Here is a 19,973-nt window from a genome sequence, read left to right as displayed (position 1 = left end):
GGCAGATCGAGGTGGTGGTTTCTCTCTTTAAAAAAGGGAACCAGAGGGTGTGTTCCAACAATCTTGGGATCACATTCCTCAGCCTTCCCCAGTAAGGTCTATTCAGGTGTACTGGAAAGGAGGCTACGTCGAACCTCGGATTCAGGAGGAGCAGTGTGGTTTTCATCCTGGTTGTGGAATTGTGGACCAGCTCTGTACCCTTTGTGTCCCTCGGGAAGTCCTGTAGGGAGTGCTCACAAAGTATTGGGTTTCGGACTGACTGATTGAGGCGGTCCGCTCCCTGTATGATCAGTGTCAGAGCTTGGTCCGCATTGCTGGCAGTAAGTCAGACCCGTTTTCAGTGAGGGTTGGACTCCGCCAAGGCTGCCCTTTGTCAACAATTCTGTTAATAACTTTCATGAACAGAATTTCTAGGCGCAGTCAGGGCATTGAGTACATCCGCTTTGGTAGCTGCAGGATTAGGTCTCTGCTTTTTGCAGATGTGGTCCTGATGGCTTCATCTGGCCAGGATCTTCAGCTCTCACTGGATCAGTTCGCAGCCGAGTGTGAATCGACTGGAATGAGAATCAGCACCTCCAAGTCAGAGTCTATGGTTCTTGCCCTGAAAAGGGTGGAGTGCCATTACTGGGTTAGGGAGATCTTGACCCAAGTGAGGAGTTTGAGGTGTTCATGAGTGAGGGAAGAGTGGATCGTGAGATCGACAGGCGGATTGGTGCGGCATCTGCATGTTGCGGACAGTGTATCGATCCATTGTGGTAAAAAAGGAGTTGAGCTGGAAGGCAAAGCTCTCATTTTACAGGTGGATCTACGTCCCTATCCTCACCTATGGTCATGAGCTTTGAGTTATGACCGAAAGGACAAGATCACGGGTACAAGCGGTCGAAATTAGTTTCCTCTGTCGGGTGGCGGGGCTCTCTCTTAGAGATAGGGGGAGAAGCTTTCGTCATTCGGGAGGAGCTCAGAGTAAAGCTGCTGCTTCCCCACATTGAGAGGGGCCAGGTGAGATGGTTCAAGCATCTGGTCAAGATGCCACCTTGACGCCTCCCTGGGGAGGTGTTTAGGGCACGTCCAACCGGTAGGAGGCCACAGGAAGAGGGTAGTCTGGGCTTCTTTCCTTAGGCTGCTGCCCCCGCGACCCTATAGTCCAATACGGTATATTGGACTATCCATCCATCCATTTTCTACCGCTTGTCCCTTACAGGGTCGCTGGAGCCTATCTCAGCTGCACACGGGCGGAAGGCGGGGTACACCCTGGACAAGTCGCCACCTCATCACAGGGCCAACACAGATAGACAGACAACATTCACACTCACATTCACACACGATTTTATTTCTAGGATTTAACATGACAGTTTATTTGTACGAGCAAGTCTTCGTGTTTATATTTAGGCATAGCAACCACAAAAAAATAACTAATGCGATCTCTTGTCCTTTTCTTACGTTTAATTCTGCTCTCTTCTTTTGGGACTCTATGAAAACGCTTTCTTATCTCTCTATTTGAATGGCTGGAACACCCAAGAACAGAACAGTAATATAGTATTTCCTGCTCAAACTCTACACTTGTTTCAAGGTTACAAATAGTCACGATAATTTGTGGCACTGATTTAGGTTTTATTGTTTTTCTGTATTTAGGTTGGGGGTTGTGTGCAGCAAAAGCTCAGTACCCGATTGCAGACATGGTGAAGATGTTAAGGGAACAAGGCAAGACTGTCAGGTGACAGAATATATTCTGATGAGTTCCTTCATTGGTTTGCAATAAACGAATACATTTGCAATGATGATTGTGCGCATCTGTTTTACTTAGGTTTGGTATCCATCCAGTGGCGGGCCGTATGCCAGGCCAGCTGAACGTCCTCTTGGCCGAGGCAGGTGTTCCGTATGATGTGGTTTTAGAGATGGATGAGATCAATGAAGACTTTCGAGGTAAGCTTTTTTCCACAGTACTGTACAGTATTCCACAAGGAGCATGCTCTTCAGCCGCAAGGTGTTGACTAAAATGACATCCATTTAGTAGAGGTCCACCACATTTTTTCCATTTTTACTTGGATCAGCCTCTTGTGTTGTGACAGTAATCAGGATTTCCATGCAGGCACACTCCGACACACACGGTTATGTTTATTAGAGAGCTAAGTGGCCCTCGGAAATGTACTAAAAGTGTGTGATGTCATGTACTGTAAATGCATGTGGCCCACAGAGACGGACCTGACAATGGTCATCGGTGCCAACGACACTGTTAACTCCGCTGCTCAAGAGGATCCAAACTCTATCATTGCTGGTATGCCCGTCCTGGAGGTGTGGAAGTCCAAACAGGTTGGTCCAGTTTCAAACAAAATATTGTATGTGATGATTTGACTTTCGCATTGTGTTTGACATCCTAACCAACACTTTGTTCACCCTGTTACACCAGGTGGTTGTGATGAAGCGGACCTTGGGTGTGGGGTACGCTGCAGTAGATAACCCCATTTTCTACAAGCCTAACACTTCAATGTTGCTGGGTGATGCTAAGAAGACATGTGACAGCCTCCAAGCAAAGATTAGAGAGGTCTACTACTAGGTGCCCTCACCAGCTGACTACATGTTGCTCCTTAGTTTAAATGGTTGTTTCCAACCCCACTTTTGGCAACTAAGTATCAGTCTATGAATTGCAATGGATAATGTTAAGCTCTACAAAAGTAGATTACAGTTAAAGGGGCTGTTTCCAATATTTACAGATACCTAGAGGGCGCTAACTTTCCAATGTTTTAAGCATTATACTTGCCCATTTACAGCTTTTAGCATGTAAGGACATGTGCGTAACACGTCCACGCAGATTAGCTTTGCGTGTTGTTGTCTAAGGATAGCAATTTGGATAGCCAATGTTAGCTATCATTGAATGTATAGTCTGCTGTAACAACATGAGTACAAATTGTTAGTTGCCTCTCTGGGACAATTTTGTGTGCTGCCTGCATGTACATGTGCATGAATGCCAACCAAATTCAGACAGATGAGAAATTTCCTTCAGTATAATTAGTAATTGTAAAATGTATGGACACTTTTTTTTTTAAATCTATATTTTCTGTTAAAGGGGAACTGCATTTTTTTTTTTGCCAATCGTTCACAATCATTATGAGAGACAAGAATACAGACGTATTTTTTTATTAGTCTACTTACAACGGAGTCAATGGGAGGTCCTCTAGTACGCCCATAAAGCCCTCTAAATAACTACCCAGCAATACTCCATTTACATTTTTGTGACCTGAATATTAACCAAGTATTAGTGATTTTGTTATTATAAGCGCTAATGCAGACAAACTCTTTATAGCTGCGACGTGATCACAGAGAGGTAACTAGCTTGTGCTGCTGTATTGACATCGGATAGTGAGCTGCTTTTGTCACCTCGGAGCTCGTGAAAGTTTATTTTAGACCAAAGATAAAATAATGTCTCTCAGAGATCGAAGGAAGAGGACATAATCTGAAAAGTTGGTCAACTTTGGCATCCAATTTAGACTCGGAAATGGTGAGAAAAACAAGTAAAGATGCTTGGTTCCACCCCTGAGTCATTCTTCATCTTAACAGGAATATATGAACATCCTAGCAAGCGGCATCCCAATGAGAGCAGACCATGTACAGTAAGTGATGTTTTATTATGTTTGTTGGCTCTCATGAAGTCTGCAGTGAGTAAAAATCAAGAGATGATGTCGAAGAAAAAAAACTGACGTGATGCATTTTTTAAGTAATTGCGCTGCCGTATGCAAAATACGTAAATATTACGTTATTGTGAATGTGCCTGTTACTACATTCCACGTCATGTATACAAAACCTTAATAGAGGTGTTAGGATGTATTCTAAGGGCTTTGTAGGCAGAGTAGAGCGACTTCCATGGGCACCATTGTAAGCAGACTTTTGTTTGCATTTATTAACAACTTTAAATGCATTTAAAAAAATAAAAAATAAAATAAAAACTTGTGCTTGTCTAACATAAGGATTGTGAATGATAGGCAAAATTCCCAAAAAAGTGCAATTCCCCTTTAAACCATCATGACAACATAAGCTAGCTGGTAGTGTTGTGTTTTTTGGTTTGAAAAATGGAACTTTGAGCAAGTTGCAAACAGCCTCTTTAACAAAAAAACGAAGGGAATGTAGAGCATTATGTCATATGTACTGGTTTGTAAATAAAATATATTTAAATGTATGACTCCTGTAGTGCTTATTAAATTCAGATTATGGTATTGACCTCAACTGAAGTCCTTTGGTGCAACTGTTGGTTTGTATCTATAAATGTCTCTACTGTACATACAAATGTAAAACAAGCAGGTCAGTACAGTACAACAAATATTTGCTAAAAATGTATAATCTTGAAGTGATTTTATTTCTTTTAGGTATATTTGAAATTTGCACTATTGTAAAAGAAATAGTCTTGAAAAAGTGTATTTGTTTTTTTAAATTAATTCAAGCCTTGCTCTTCTTTGAAAACTACTATAGCTTGCAGTTTGATGGCCAGGATCTTCTTTGGTTTATGGAACTATGGAAATGCATCAATAAGAACAACAAAATAGCACATGCTAGTTTTAGATCCAAGTTTGTTCCACTGTCAGTAATTGTTTTCCATGTTTTCACATAGCAACCAGGCTTATGTGTCATTGTAAACCATTTTAATTTTAATTGAACACTATCAAAATGTGCCACTGTCTCAACTCAAAATACTGTCCCAGACAAAAAAATAAACTTGAAAAAAGTATGTCCAAGCTTAGTCTTTTACAGTTTTTCTTTTCTTTTGTCAGCTTCCTTCTTTCCAGCCATAGACTTGTTGACCACAGAGTGCAGGTAGGAGTAGAAAAAGAGAAGGTTATCGTACTCTCCATTGTAGTCTTGAGCAAGGCATTGCTCATGGAAGTCTTTGAGGAAATAGTAGATCGCTTCAATGGTCGCCAGGTAAGTGTCTGGTTTGCCCTTTTGAGAGCGCCAGAAACATGTTTTCCTCGTTTTCAGCTCCACTTGTAGCAGGTCTGAAAGGTGAAAACAGTACACTGACGTCAGACTGTCGCATGAACTTACCTGTCACACAAAAGTAATCTTTAAGTACCTTGTAGCCTCTCATCTGTGCTGATTTTGTTGGTCTGGTTCCATGTGCTGTCGATGAAGACCACCCTTTGAAGGGGATGTGCCCTTGATTCTGAGCCTTTTGTTTCATCTGTGGTCCCTGACTCTGGGTCCTCTGCAGTGTGTGTGGCAGATGCTGTGTTGTCTATTTTCCGCCTCTTTAACCAAGGTTCACCAGAGGGGTCAAATGTCCTCTCGTGCAAACATTGCATCATGTCCTGTACTGTGACAGCGCCTGGACCAGGGAACACCAACACAACCTAAAGAGAGAATGCAGAATACAGAGGGCCTTATTTACTAAAGGTTTGCATGTACTAGAACATGTGCAAACTTAATAGCACACACAAAGCTAATCTACTAAACGTGTACAAAGTGGATTGCATTTGTTAAGTGAGCAGAATAAGGCGTGCAATCCATTTTGCGTCTCTGTCTTCATTAATACCGTATGCAAAATATATGCTGATGATCAAAACACACACAATACTGGGAGGAGAAAATGCAAATATAAATATTTATCACGCGCAATGTGATTTAGCGACACTCATCACCATTTTGCGAGCACTATTTTGCATTTTATTTAGCACATGTCAGCAGGATGTGCAAACTAACAGTTATGCACACGGCTGCGGAATCTGTGCTCGCGCTGCAAAGGCAGACATTGTACAAACGAGAATCCTCCGTCCCACGTGTGTTTGGCAACATTTTGGACTGTCAGAAATAAAAAAAATATTAGACATGTTGTCTAGTCAGCAATTTCCTTTTATAATTTTATAGCTGCTGGATGACTAATGGGGCTGATTATAACTAATTCAATTGATGCGTTTTGGTGTCTGCTGACTTTTTTTAAAATTTAGGAATTCTAGTACTATGATATATCTCCAATATGAAGACGTTTTTTATTGTGCCTTTTCTTGCGTGAGTCATTCCAGATGCATGAATGCGCTGGTGATGCGATCCACAGCCTCACGCACAGAATTAAGTGTCAGTGTGCATATGTATGTTTTTTTTTTTGTCTAGATTGCGACAAGATTATTGACGTGTGCTGCTGCATGATAACATGAACATACAGAAAATGATCATCTCTGTGGTAAAAGCCCCGTATGCACGCACAGTCCTCATTTAAATAAGGCGGTCTGCACCACATTACCATTGTACACGCTGTTTAGCATGTGGTATTTGGACATTAGTAAATCAGGCCCAGAATGTATTAAAATTATAAACGTTTTCTGCTGACATCCATTGTCATTGAAATGTGTGGTGGATCACAGACTCTGGCTCAATTACCACTTAATGTGGTTTCTGCAAATTTATGCACTAACTAAATACTTCATCGGGATTTCTGCAGGCATTTAATGTTTTTTAATGCAACTTGAATAAAATGTAATGCTCATATCCTACTGCGGATTGTTATTTTATATAGTCAGTCTGCTTGGACAAAATTGTAAACTTTTAACAATAAAAATGTTAAATAGTTGAAAAGTTAACATTAACTGTGGCCAAATAAGGCACTAATGTAACCATAATATATTGAAATAATACAAGTAACCCTTTCAAACGCAATAAACATTTTGCATTACTGTAGTGCTTTTTTTACCATTGTAATTAAAAGGTCGATAACTTAATTATCCTAAATAGGTAAAACAAACATCTAAATAAAATGGAATCAATATTTGTTAGAAAAAAATTGCCCTTCAATAAAAATGGAACATTTTGAAAGGCAGTTTTTTCTTCCCATATTGTAAAAACTGAGTAAGCTGGTTTGTTTTCTTGTCTTTTTTTGTTGCCAATTGCTCTGGACATCGTATTTAATGCTTGAATGCTATTTATGGCCTTAATTTTGGCAAAATCTATTTAAATGACTTTTAATGTTTTTTAATGACCCACGGAAACCCGGTTTATGATAACATAAAGACAGGCATTATGAATGGTTATAGAATTGATTAGTCGGTATTTGTGTGTTATTTTGTCTGCCAATTCAGGTAATGTGGAGTACTGTACAGTCGGCAGTCGGTTAAAGCAGAAATGGGGTAAACTACCCGGCAGAAACCAGTTAAGGGCACAGTTGAGTTAGTCTCAACTTATTTGCTGGATAAAGAAGTAGGATCGCAGCAAAGCCTAAAGCTACCACAACTCAACACTGCCATAACATCCAGAAATTAGTTCAGAATTTAATAAGGACAAATGTAATTTGTAAAAAGTTAACCAAGCAAGGGCAGCACGGTGGAAGAGGGGTTAGTGCGTCTGCCTCACAATACGAAGGTGCTGAGTAGTCTGGGGTTCAATCCCAGGCTTGGGATCTTTCTGTGTGGAGTTTGCATGTTCTCCCCGTGACTGCGTGGGTTCCCTCCGGGTACTCTGGCTTCCTCCCACCTCCAAAAACATGCACCTGGGGATAGGTTGATTGGCAACACTAAATTGGCCCTAGTGTGTGAATGTGAGTGTGAATGTTGTCTGTCTATCTGTGTTGGCCCTGCGATGAGGTGGCGACTTGTCCAGGGTGTACACCGCCTTCCGCCCGATTGTAGCTGAGATAGGCTCCAGCGCCCCCCGCGACCCCGAACGGAATAAGCGGTAGAAAATGGATGGATGGATAACCAAGCAAGTTTGTTTTTAAATTATTCACATCTTTGGCGTTCTTATATTCGGCATTAAAAAAAAGTATGCTTTTTTATTCTATAAAGACACATGTATCATTTTTATATGTTGTATAATATTCTTGAAATGTCATACAGTATGAAAACATGGTTGTTTAAAAAAACATTTTGTAGTATTTTGCAGCACCTAAAATAATTTTCTTGAATAATTTCATTTGAATTGATTTAGACTTCTCTCTCTTCATGTCAACAAGAATGTTTTTTTTTGTTTCAAACAAAAAAACAAAACAGCGGTGTGCTTGCAACATCCACCACAGACCAGTGTACCAAAAAAATGGGCATCAGCTAAATTCTAATACGGTGGTACCTCAACTAAAAATGTTTTGAGATAAGAGCTGTCTCTCAGAAAATGTTTATGATTTAAGTTGCAAGCAAAACTTTCAGTTACAAGCATCTCTGCCATTAGTTGGCGTAGCAAATGCCGCAGTTAAACCCAAGATCTGCCCAAAACAGTTGGTTTTACTCACTGTCATTAGCTTATAGGTAAAGTTCAACATAACTTTGATTTCTAACCATGGGAAGGAAAAAAGTGGGCGTAAAGGCAGCGTTGGTTTGAAATACAAGTGTTTTGAGATAATAGCTTTTTCACAGAACCAATTAAGCTCACTAATTGAGGTACTACTATACATGCAACTACAAGTGTAAACCAACCTTGTCTTGATCAAACTCTGGAATGCAGGGGTAGGTGTATATGGTGACATCGCTCGGTGCAAGAATCTTGGCATGAACAGCAGTGCTCTTGCCATCTGTCTCGTTAGGGTGCTTGATGATGTCTATCTTCACTGGAAGCTAAAAGACAACTCATGTCATTCGAACTCACTGAGTGCAGCGTTTAATGAAACTCACGCAAAAAGTCATAACATTTCCACTACATTAAAACCATCAAGAGGACTTTTGCTGAAGGCTGCAAAGAACAAACAACGAAAACTTTTTATACCGACCTTGACGGTGGGGATTTCTTGCAGATTGACGTCCACTAATAAGCAGCATGTGTAGCAGAAGAACATCCTTGATCCTCCACATTTAGCACACTTTGACCTGCCCCTCTGCTGCACTTTCTCCAGCACCGCATGCGATGCCAATTTCAGTCCTTGAAGAGGCTGCTTGGAGAGCTCATGAGTGTCTGCAGGATGGCTGCTCATGCTTGCTCTTTTAATGTGGACCAAATATGTATAGCTGTGCAAGAGGGACACATTTAGCTTTCAGTTGGGAGACATACCTGTATACAATACCAATAAATATGTAAACTGTGACTTTGCTAAAACCGTTTTCTTAGGTGCTTGACTAATGATTTATCACACACCGGAGCAGGTATTTAGCAAAACTGATAAGACACACCTTCAAACCTTAAGTTAAAGTTAAAGTACCAATAATTGTCACACACACACTAGGTGTGGTGAAATATTGTCCTCTGCATTTGACCCATCCCCTTGTTCACCCCCTGGCAGGTGAGGGGAGGAGTGGGCAGCAGCGGTGGCCGCGCCCATATGACCAATGCATACTTCATACTAGGGCTGAGCGATATATCGATATACTCGATATATCGCGGGTTTGTCTCTGTGCGATATAGAAAATGACAATATCGTGATATTCGAGTATACATTCTCACGCAGTTGCTTTAAGCTGCGGGCATTACATTTCAGGCTTTTCCCACTCTTTCTTGTCTCTCCTTCTCACGGAGACGTAAACCAAGCGCACCTTCTTACATACGTCACATACTGTCACGTGTGCTACGTCACACGCTACCGTGGAGCAGAGAGGTAGCGACATGGTAACATTAGCTGTAATGCTAACGGTGAGGTGCGGGTGGTAATACGAGAGAAAGATGGTGCGAATCTGGTAACAAATGGAGGAAGAATTAATTCCCAAGAAAAACAGCACGGGATCCATCGTCTGGCGGTGGTTTGGCTTCAAGCGGGAATATGTTCAACATTAATGCGGCAAAAGCGTTGCTACAAAAAGTAGCAGCACTGCTAATGTAGAATCATTTCAAAAGTCACCCGCTAGAGAATGAAGAGTGCTTGAAACTCCGCATGTCAACATCTCCGGCCGGTGCCACACCAACAAAATACTGAAGCAACTATTTCTACATCAACACCGTATGAAAAAAAAAGTCATCAACAGAAGGAGATAACGTCTGCAGGAACCTATTATGCAGCTCATTTTTATTTGGCAGTTATTGAAATATCTTGTGTGACTAGGGATGATGTTTGATAAGAAATTATCGAGTTCAAGCCTATTATCGAATCCTCTTATCGAACTGATTCCTTATCGATTCTCTTATCGAGTCCAGATAGGTTGTTGTATATGGAAATAAAACACACAATATTTGGTTTAACAAAAGCTCACTTTCATTATATAAGAAAAAAATTAAATCTAATAAATAAATACATATTGACTGTTGTTACCCAAAGTATATTAAGTGGGATTTTTCAGAAAAACAAATATATACAGTAACACAAAAACAACCTGTCTCTGTGATCACGATAGTTGTATAAATAATAATATAGTGTTAAATAAAATTAGTCCCTTAAGCACAAAACTGAAAATAATACAGCTCTCCAAAAAGTGCACTTCTGCTGCTATTTCACATAACTGTTTGTTATGATGCTTTGACATTGTTGCACTTTATTTCTTTATTGAAAGAAAATTCTATGAAGAGAAAAGTTATTTGCAAATGTGGTTACAATGCTAATAAATGAAAAGTTAAAGCAAAAAAAAGAAATACACTTTGAGTTAACATTATTTCTTTATAGGGGGAAAGATGTGATGTTATGAGTTAGGGAATATAACAACTACACTACCCAGCATGCAACTGGAGTGACGAGCATGCGCGGTAGCCCCGAAAAGTGTTGTTGCATGTCCCCACCCGGCAGCTAAGAATGAGGTTATGAGCACGCTGTGAAAGTAAACGTCAAGAACTCAGCCAACACGCCTCGTCTGCATTATTTATAATTAGACAGACAACACATATACAGTGTGATTTTGTTTTGTTTACAAGGAAAGAAAAACAAAAGTTAAAAAAGAGAGATGTTGTGTATATATATGTATGTGCTGCGGTTGCTTTAAGAACGTTGCGACAGCTGTCGTAAAGGAGGTGCGTTGCTAGCCTGGTTGCTATGTTTCCGGTTAGTCGTAAAAGTGTTCGTCATGTGTTTGTACCCTGCTCAAATCTCTCAGTAAGGTTATTCATTGGATTATACATTTTGTTTTGAACTTTATTACACCTTGCAGCGCTTTTTCCGGTCCATTTTTTTCCTGCTTTCGCTATCTGCGCCTAATGACTGAGCTACGTGACGTCATTTCTTGTGATGTCTCACGGGGCATTTCTGGTCGGGACGGGATTCGTTCCCAGGGATTCGAATAAAGAACCAACTCTTTTTCTTTACTATAGTGGTCTCGATAACGGGTACCGGTTCTCAAAAAGGGATTCGAGTCAGAGGACTCGGTTCTTTTCTTATCGAACGACCGGGAAAATCGGTTTCGAGTATCATCCCTATGTGTGACATCATGCACAAAAGTGCACTTTATTTGTTTTAAACTATTGTAGTGGTGTTCTGTACAAAAAGCGCACTTTAATTTAGTGTTGTTTTGATATGTCATCTTGGTGACATCATTCACAAAAGTGCACTTATAGCTTGTTTTAAATGTCTCTGACAATCTTGCACTTTCTGTTTTGAAATGACATGAATGTTTGTGCCACTGCTTAATAATACAGTTTTGGTAAATTGACTTAGTTGTGATTTCCCTCTCTGCTTGAACGTTTAAAATGAGCATATATTAATGCAGTATGAACAAGAATGTTTTAATGTAGACAAATAGAATCATCATATATGATTATATGCATCAAGTGTTCATTCACGGCTAAGGCAAAATATCGAGATCCATATCGTGTATCGTGACATAGCCTAAAAATATCGCGATATTAAAAAATCGCCCAGCCCTACTTCATAGCAAATGACCCATAGTCAATCCAATATTAAACATACGTCAATGTAACAATTAGGAAGAACATGCTTGGAATGCAGCTTCGACCCCGAAAGGGACAAGCGCTAAAAAATGGATGGATGGATACTTAACTAATTAGAAAGATTGATTTTATGCAAACACAAAATGCACTGGCTAGTCGTGGCTGTATAAGCAGAGTATGTTTGTATTATGTTGAAGAATAAACGTTCAGCAACACCTCGATCGCTACTACACGTTCACCTATCACAGAAGTAGCCACACGTCACATGGGCTAGCATGTTAGCTGATAGCATGGACAAGAAGCGTTCGTGTTGACAACCACGCAGTCACTGACGCGAGTCACAAGTGTGTTCCACTTACATGTACCACAACAAATGACGAGGCGACGAGACGTCACCAAGAAGAGAATGAAGAAGGTTTAACGGCGAGTTCCACAGTCCGGCTTCTTCAAATAAATCATTGCACTTCCGGGTTGCAAGTAGCGCCTCTGCAGGGTAAACTACGGTGCCCGAGAAGTGCTAAAACAGAAATATACGCGTACGTTTTTATAAAAGCTGTTGAAGCCAAATAAAATATGGTTGCTTAGGTCAGTGTTTTTCAACCACTGTGCCGCGGCACACTAGTGTGCCGTAAGATACAGTCTGGTGTGCCGTGGGAGATGATCTAAATTCACCTATTTGAGTTAAAAATATTTTTGCAAACTAGTAATTATAGTCTGCAAATGATGTGTTGTTGTTGAGTGTCGGTGCTGTCTAGAGCTCGACAGAGTAACCGTGTAATACTCTTCCATATCAGTAGGTGGCAGCAGGTATTTGCTTTGTAAATGTGGGAAACTGCGGGAGGCAGCGTGCAGGTAAAAAGGTGTTTAATGCTTAAACCAAAAATAAACAAAAGGTGAGTGCCCCTAAGAAAAGGCATTGAAGCTTAGGGAAGGCTATGCAGAACGAAACTACAACCGAACTGGCTACAAAGTAAACAAAAACAGAATGCTGGACGACAGTAAAGACTTACTGCGTACCATGAATTGATTTACGTGGACCCCGACTTAAACAAGTTGAAAAACTTATTCGGGTGTTACCATTTAGTGGTCTATTGTACGGAATATGTACTGTACTGTGCAATCTACTAATAAAAGCTTCAATCAATTCAATCAATCAAAATGCGTAGCAAAGACGTCATCCACAATGTACATCCGAACATGACATGACAATCAACAATGTCCCCACAAAGAAGGATAGCAACAACTGAAATATTCTTGATTGCTAAAACAAAGTAGATGCAGGAAATATCGCTCAAAGGAAGACATGAAACTGCTACAGGAAAATCCCCAAAAAAGAGGAAAAGCCACCAAAATAGGAGCGCAAGACAAGAACTAAAACACTACACACAGGAGAACAGAAAAAACTCCAAATAAGTCAGGGCGTGATGTGACAGGTGGTGACAGTACACCTACTTTGAGACAAGAGCTATATTGATGCATGCTTGGTTATGGTTTAAAGTCCATCCATCCATCCATTTTCTACCGCTTATTTCCTTCGGGGTTGCGGGGGGCGCTGGAGCCTATCTCAGCTGCAATCGGGCGAAAGGCGGGGTACACCCTGGACAAGTCACCACCTCATCGCAGGGCCAACACAGAAAAACAGACAACATTCACACTCACATTCACACACTAGGGCAAATTTTAGTGTTGCCAATCAACCTATCCCCAGGTGCATGTCTTTGGAGGTGGGAGGAAGCCGCAGTACCCGGAGGGAACCCACGCAGTCATGGGGAGAACATGCAAACTCCACACAGAAAGATCCCGAGCCCGGGATTGAACAGCAGACTACTCAGGACCTTCGTATTGTGAGGCAGATGCACTAATCCCTCTGCCACAATTGCGACAGCGACTTTTTACTGTCAACTGAGTTTCGTTTTTTAGTGATTTCTGCTGGTGGTGGGCCTCCGGATTTTTTCAACGCAAAAAATGTGCCTTGGTTCAAAAAAGGTTGAAAAACACTACCTTAGGTTTTAATTACAGCAAGGTGGTCTTGCCGCTGGGCCTTAGGCCTGTCGCACCTCCACCGGTGCCTGTGGTGGACTGTGCATGGCAGGGACATCCTCTTCCCTGAGGCAGGCCTAAACCTGACCGCATACCAGAAAAGGTTTTGCTGCAGGGTCTTCAGCTGGGGACCACCTCTCATTGATGTTTCGCCCCTTAGCCCAGAACATCTGCCGGTGGCGGGGCAGTGAACAGGGACGTCTCCCTGACACCCCCTGCAGCAAAACCTACTTGGATACTGCTCCCCAAGCCTTGTCGCGTCGTTTGAGCCAGAGCCAGTGGCTAGCTTTTTCTGCTACTTCTGAGAGCTCCTTGGTGGATCTGCTCAGGGTGGCTCCACGTAGTCCCAGGTCCCTGAGCAGACGTGATGTTGATCTGCCCACAAAGCCTCTGGCTCCCACATCCACCGGATACAGTCTCACCCTCCATCCACTTTCTCTGCAGTCCGCGACCAGGTCTGCATACTTTGCCTTCTTTCTCTCGTAGGCAGCTTCCAGTCCCTCCTCCCATGGCACTGTCAGCTCAATCAGTACTACTGACTTCAGAGCTGCAGACCACAGCACCACATCTGGTCTTAAGGTGGTGCTGCATATCTCCTGTGGGAATTGGAGCTGCCTGCCCAGGTCCACTTCCATCTTCCACGCCGCCCCTGGTGTTAATAGCTTGGCGGGTGTTCTCTTGCTGGAATGTGTCGCAGGTTCCCCCTGCCTTAGGAAGTGGATCCTGCATTGGCTTTCTGCTGGACTCTGTTTGTTTGCCTCCTGCCGACTTTTCTCCAGCACCTCTGCCAGCTTGCTGAGCACTTGGTCGTGCCGCCATCTGAGCCGACCCTGTGTCAGCGCCATTTTGCAACCTGACAGAACGTGCTGGAGTGAGGCATTGATGGTCCCGCAGAGGTCGCAGGATTGCTCTGTGCCAAGCCATTGGTGTAGGTTTTTTGGGCTCGGGAGGGTGTCATATGTTGCCCTGATGAGGAAACTGAGCCGAGCCTGTGGCAGTTTCCAGAAATCTGCCCAGCTGATTGCTCGGTTCGAGACACCCTCCCAAGTTGTCCACCTCCCCTGCTGCCCCTGTGCCACAGACCTTACTCTGAGCTCCTCCTGTTCAATCCTGGTGACCTCAGCAACAACAAGGTCCTTCCTCTCTTTCCTGCCTGCCTTGGACCATAGGATGGGTGGATCACTCCATCCAAGGCCTGCCCGGCCTGTCTGCACCATGCCCACGACTTCTTGATGTTGCAGTCTCCCCATCGCCTTCTGGACTTCCTCCTTTGCCCTCCACTTCCTTCCAGTCTCGACACTGGCCTTTGCATCCGCCACCGCCCTGTCGGAGGAGTCCCTTAGCTCCATCACCAGTCTTGCCTTCTCCTGCCTGTAGCCCAGGGTGATAGATTTCAGGGGTAGCTGGAGTGAGTTCCATCCATACAGGCCAGCAGCAGAGAAGCACCGTGGCAGGCCAAGCCATTTTCGGATGAAAGAGTTGGCTTTTGCTTCCATCCGGCTTACGGCTGATGACGTGACTTCACACAGCTTCAGAGGCCACATCATCCTTGGGTACAGGGTGAAGTGGTAACACCACACCTTGTACTTCCCAGGTAGCTGGCCTGCATCGATCTTGGACAGGCCCTCCGAAAGCTGCTGGAGGATGATTTTTCCCATGTCCTTGTCTGAGAGATCAGGTGTATATAGTCTTCCCAGGCTTCGGATGGGCTGATCCACGATGCGTGGGATGTCTTCTCCGCTGATGGTGAAGGTGACTCTGTCGTTCCTCTTCCCCTTTTGCATTGAGAGGCTCCTTGACTTCTGAGGCTTGAACTTCATCCTGGCCCAGGTGATCAGCTCATCCAGCCTCTTAAGTAGCCTGGATGTGCATGGGGCGGTTCGTAGCAGGCAGGTGATGTCGTCCATATAGCTCCTTAGGGGCGGGAGCCTCTGGCCTGCGGGCAGCCGGACACCACCCACCACCTGCCTTGCCCCGATCAGGATGACCTCGAAAGCTGCCACGAAGAGGATGGGGGAAATTGTAAATAAAGCCTGTGGTAAATAGTTTGTATTGCCACCATATTTACACAAAAATAATGTTAATTTTTCATGTTTTGCTATGGTCTGTATTCAGTAATTAATGCATGTTTCGATTGATACATAGGCCTTTATTTTATGTATTTATTTTTTATTTATTTATTTTTTGAATTTTATGAACCACCTGTGCCCAGCCACACTGCAAAAAGTAAGTGTTCAAAAACAAGAAGAAGAAGAAAAAAAAAGGGGTATTTTATTTGAACTAAGCAAAATTCTCTGCCAATAGAACAAGAAAATTTGGCTTGTCAAGACTTTCCAAAACAAGTAAAATTAGCTAACCTCAATGAACCCAAAAATACTTTAAAATAAGTATATTCCCATTAATAACAACTGTACTACTATATGAGTACGTATTTTCTATTGTTTCATTAAAAATAAAACGGCAAAGTCCATTTGGCTGTCATCTGTTTTAATATGACACACAATTGTGTCAAAGTCCTGATTTTTTTTCATGCTTCAAATAAAAAATTATTACTTTAAAAAAGTAGTTTCATACTTGTGAGTGTTGATGACACAGCTTTGCAACAGTTGATATTCTAGTTTCAAAACACGTTTTACTCAATATAGGTCATCAAATCTCAGCAACAAGCTGTAATATCTTACTGAGATAATTTAGGACCAAAACCCTTAAAACAAGTAAAACACTCTAACATAAAATCTGCTTAGTGAGAACAATTATCTTATCAGACAGAAAATAAGCAAATATCACCCTTATTTGAGATATTTAATCTTACTTAGATTTCAGGTTTTGCAGTGCAGGCAGCAACCTCCGGCCCGGCCACCACCACCAGACCGAGTGAGGCCAGGGCAGAGACTAAATAGCTCTCTGATTAGTACCCGGGAAACAGGTGAGCGTCCCAAACACTAACCAGAGGCAGGTGAGAGTAATCTGCCGTCATGGCAACTGAAACACACAAACTCAAAGGTGCTGAAAACACAAGTGAATCGAAAACGCAAACAGACTTTGAGCAGATCATAACAGAAACTACATCTTTGTGAGACGATGTCAGCCAACCCCGGAAGCTCGAATGGGTTCTACAGATTGTGAGTTCAGATATTTCATTTATTTATTTTTTCACTGCTGCTGCCCACTGCTCCCCTCACCTCCCAGGGGGTGAACAAGGAGATGGGTCAAATGCAGAGGACACATTTCACCACACCTAGTGTGTGTGTGACAATCATTGGTACTTTAACTTTAACTTTAACTCTTCCTTAGATTTTTCTTTTAGCAATGTAGACGACGTCCAGGAAACCCACAATGCGTGTACTTGGCCACATTTGGACAAGTGTATGCGTCTGGATAAAACAACGCGCAACACATTCATTTTAGTTGTTTACCATGTAAGCCCAAAACTGACGTGGAATACACATTTAAGAACACACATGCTTGTTGCAGACATGGGATGACTTTTGCTACAGTATAGCCTGTCTAAATGCTAAATTTCATTTTCATTGGTGTTTTAGAACAAGACAGTAGCTGACATTTTGCTCATTATTTCTACTGTTTATATTTTGACATTGAATAGTTGAATCATTTTGAAACATAAACAACATGACTGCAAGATATTTGTTATTTCATGCTATAAATCACAAATGGCTATTCAGATTGAGACTTTTATTTTTATTAGTAGGTTGCACAGTGAAGTACATATTCCGTACAATTGACCACTAAATGGTAACACCCGAATAAGTTTTTCAACTTGTTTAAGTCGATAAAGGAAGTTAGCTAATAGAATAAACATTGTTTGTACTCTATATGATTTTTGCATTTGGAGCAGTTAGAAGTGGAGAGGGAGTCGAAGAGACAGAAATTGGCTATAAAATCCAAGGCAGAATCCACTAAAGCAGAAACAAAAAGGAAAATGCAAGCTGCTCAGAAATTTGCAAGGAAGGCTCATGTCAGAGCCATCAAAGCAAAAATACCAAAGTAATGTGTGAATGAACCAAAGTTATGTGTAAATAATGTAAATAACTAGATGGACCATCTGTGGCTGTGAAGTGAACACTAGTAAGGTTGTAAATAATGTATAGAGTAGGCTAACCCATGTGGTTGCTGTGGATGTGAACACAAGTTGTAATTACTATAGTGACTAAATGACATAGTGACTGAAACAGACATAGTGATTCATTTGGATGAATGGGGTATGTAATTATGTGAACTCTGTTGATCATTTTTCAATTCTTTAAACACTAAAACATCTTTAAATGGTGCTTTTTTTTTGGGCAAATTTTTGCATGTTCAATTGCTGAAAAACCAGGAGCTTTGTAGTACACAAAAATGGTGTTTCAAACCATAAAAAAAGGAAATGCGTAAAATAATAAAAGTATTAAAATAAATCTATTATTAAGAAATTGCATAAAATAAATATTCACAATTCAGTTACATGAACATGTTAACGTGAAAACACTTAACATGTAAATAACACTCAACAAAAGCATCCAAAATTGACACTTTGCCTCATTCACAAGTTTAGTTACTTTTTACACTGTGTTCCTGTTCATGATATACATTATCTCAAATAACTGAAGTATCAAAAGTATCGATATTTCGATTTGAGAATCAATACTACAGCATAAATATTTGGTATTGGTAGCATCAATATTTCAGTATTGATCCGCACATGATGATGTCGTTCACAACAACACAAGCAGATGAAATGAGTTGTGGGTGTATGACTTGTTCTTGCTAGTTTTAGTGTTGTAGTTTAGTCACTTTTTCTCCACATTGTCTCGTTCAGGATGGAGTGGTTGAGTGTGTCGGGGATAAATGAGCAGTCCCGGACACATAATATTTTTAAACAGTGACAACATTTCGCTTAGATTTACCGGTATGTCAATTTCCCTGATATTCTGCATTCAAGAGCGGATTTAGTTTTATTGACCAACTATGTGACTCCACCCGCAGTTACGTAATGCGGAAATCAATCAATTTTGTTGAGTTTGGTAAATATTGATTAGGCATGTTAGCGCTGTGTCAAAAAAAAAGTAGCAACTATGGTGAGATCCCAAACCTCTAATGGATGTGCTAAGTGTTCACTATTTGCTCATCTGTTTCACCGTCACAAGTTTCAGAATTTGCATACACGTTGCCCGGCTCTAAATCGGTTTTTTTTCTTAAAATATTATATTTTCACGATCGTGAGAAGCCATAATCAAAATCAAAATTTGATTAATTTTCCAGCCCATCCATCCATCTTCTTCCGCTTATCCAAGGTCGGGTCGCGGGGGCAGCAGCCTAAACAGGGAAACCCAGACTTACCTCTCCCCAGCCATTTCGTCCAGCTCCTCCCGGGGGATCCCAAGACGTTACCAGGCCAGCCAGGAGACATAGTCTTCCCAACATGTCCTGGGTCTTCCTCGTGTCCTCCTACTGGTTGGACGTGCCCTGAACACCTCCCTAGTGAGGCATTTAGGTGGCATCCTGACCAGATGCCCGAACCACCTCATCTGGCTCCTCTCAATGTGGAGGATCAGCGGCTTTACTTTGAGCTCCTCCCGGATGACAGAGCTTCTCACCCTATCTTTAAGGGAGAGCCACGCCACCCGACGGAGGGAACTCGTTTCGGCCGCTTGTACCGTGATCTTGTCCTTTCGGTCATAACCCAAAGCTCATGACCATAGGTGAGGATGGGAACGTAGATCGACCGGTAAATTGAGAGCTTTGCTCTGGCCCAGCTTCACCACAACGGATCGATACAGAGTCTGTATTACTGAAGACGCCGCACCGTCCAGGCCTGTCGATCTCACGATCCACTCTTCCCTCTCTCGTGAACAAGACTGCGAGGTACTTGAACTCCTCCACTTGGGGCAAGATCTCCTCCCCGACCCACAGATGGCACTCCACCCTTTTCCGGGCGAGAACCATGGACTCGGACTTGGAGGTGCTGATTCCCATCCCAGTCGCTTCACGCTTGGCTGAGAACCGATCCAGAGAGAGATGAAGATCCTGGCCAGATGAAGCCATCAGGACTACATCATCTGCAAAAAGCAGAGACCTAATCCTGCAGCCACCAAACCGGATCCCTTTAACGGCCTGACTGCGCCTAGATATTTTGTCCATAAAAGTTATGAACAGAATAAGGGACAAAGGGCAGCCTTGGCGGAGTCCATCCCTCACTGGAAACAGGGCCGACTTACTGCCGGCAATGCGAA

At 42.1% G+C, this 19,973-nt stretch overlaps 2 protein-coding genes across 3 annotated transcripts in view; one reads left to right on the top strand and one right to left on the bottom strand.

Annotated features, from left to right (window-relative positions):
• The window catches only part of nnt2 (nicotinamide nucleotide transhydrogenase 2), a 42,892-nt gene extending 38,721 nt beyond the window's left edge, over nt 1–4,171 (top strand). For both annotated transcript variants that reach the window (XM_061963919.1, XM_061963920.1), the window contains 4 exons: nt 1,633–1,714; nt 1,805–1,923; nt 2,195–2,310; nt 2,408–4,171. In XM_061963919.1, the coding sequence (XP_061819903.1) occupies nt 1,633–1,714; nt 1,805–1,923; nt 2,195–2,310; nt 2,408–2,554 (464 nt within the window). In that variant the 3' untranslated portion in view covers nt 2,555–4,171. The remainder of the gene's footprint in view (nt 1–1,632; nt 1,715–1,804; nt 1,924–2,194; nt 2,311–2,407) is intronic.
• A 438-nt stretch (nt 4,172–4,609) lies between these two features.
• Nucleotides 4,610–12,201, bottom strand: dtwd1 (DTW domain containing 1). Its single transcript, XM_061963921.1, has 5 exons — nt 12,063–12,201; nt 8,675–8,909; nt 8,385–8,522; nt 5,063–5,339; nt 4,610–4,985 (listed from the first exon to the last, which is right to left on the bottom strand). Exons 2-5 carry the CDS (start codon nt 8,873–8,875, stop codon nt 4,735–4,737), a joined length of 867 nt encoding a protein of 288 aa, XP_061819905.1. The 5' UTR covers nt 8,876–8,909; nt 12,063–12,201; the 3' UTR covers nt 4,610–4,734.
• Nucleotides 12,202–19,973: the final 7,772 nt, after the last annotated feature.

Source organism: Nerophis lumbriciformis, linkage group LG06, assembly GCF_033978685.3.
Source record: "Nerophis lumbriciformis linkage group LG06, RoL_Nlum_v2.1, whole genome shotgun sequence".
NCBI lineage: Eukaryota > Metazoa > Chordata > Actinopteri > Syngnathiformes > Syngnathidae > Nerophis > Nerophis lumbriciformis.
This window is presented reverse-complemented; position numbering and strand designations above follow the sequence as displayed.

Excerpts from the sequence above, each read along its gene's own strand:
- dtwd1 (XM_061963921.1), bottom strand. The coding sequence starts at position 8,875 with ATGAGCAGCCATCCTGCAGACACTCATGAGCTCTCCAAGCAGCCTCTT. Across the intron at positions 5,340-8,384 it reads CAGAGTTTGATCAAGACAAG|GTTGTGTTGGTGTTCCCTGG; the intron begins GTTGGTTTACAC and ends TTCTCTCTTTAG. Across the intron at positions 4,986-5,062 it reads CACAGATGAGAGGCTACAAG|ACCTGCTACAAGTGGAGCTG; the intron begins GTACTTAAAGAT and ends TTCACCTTTCAG.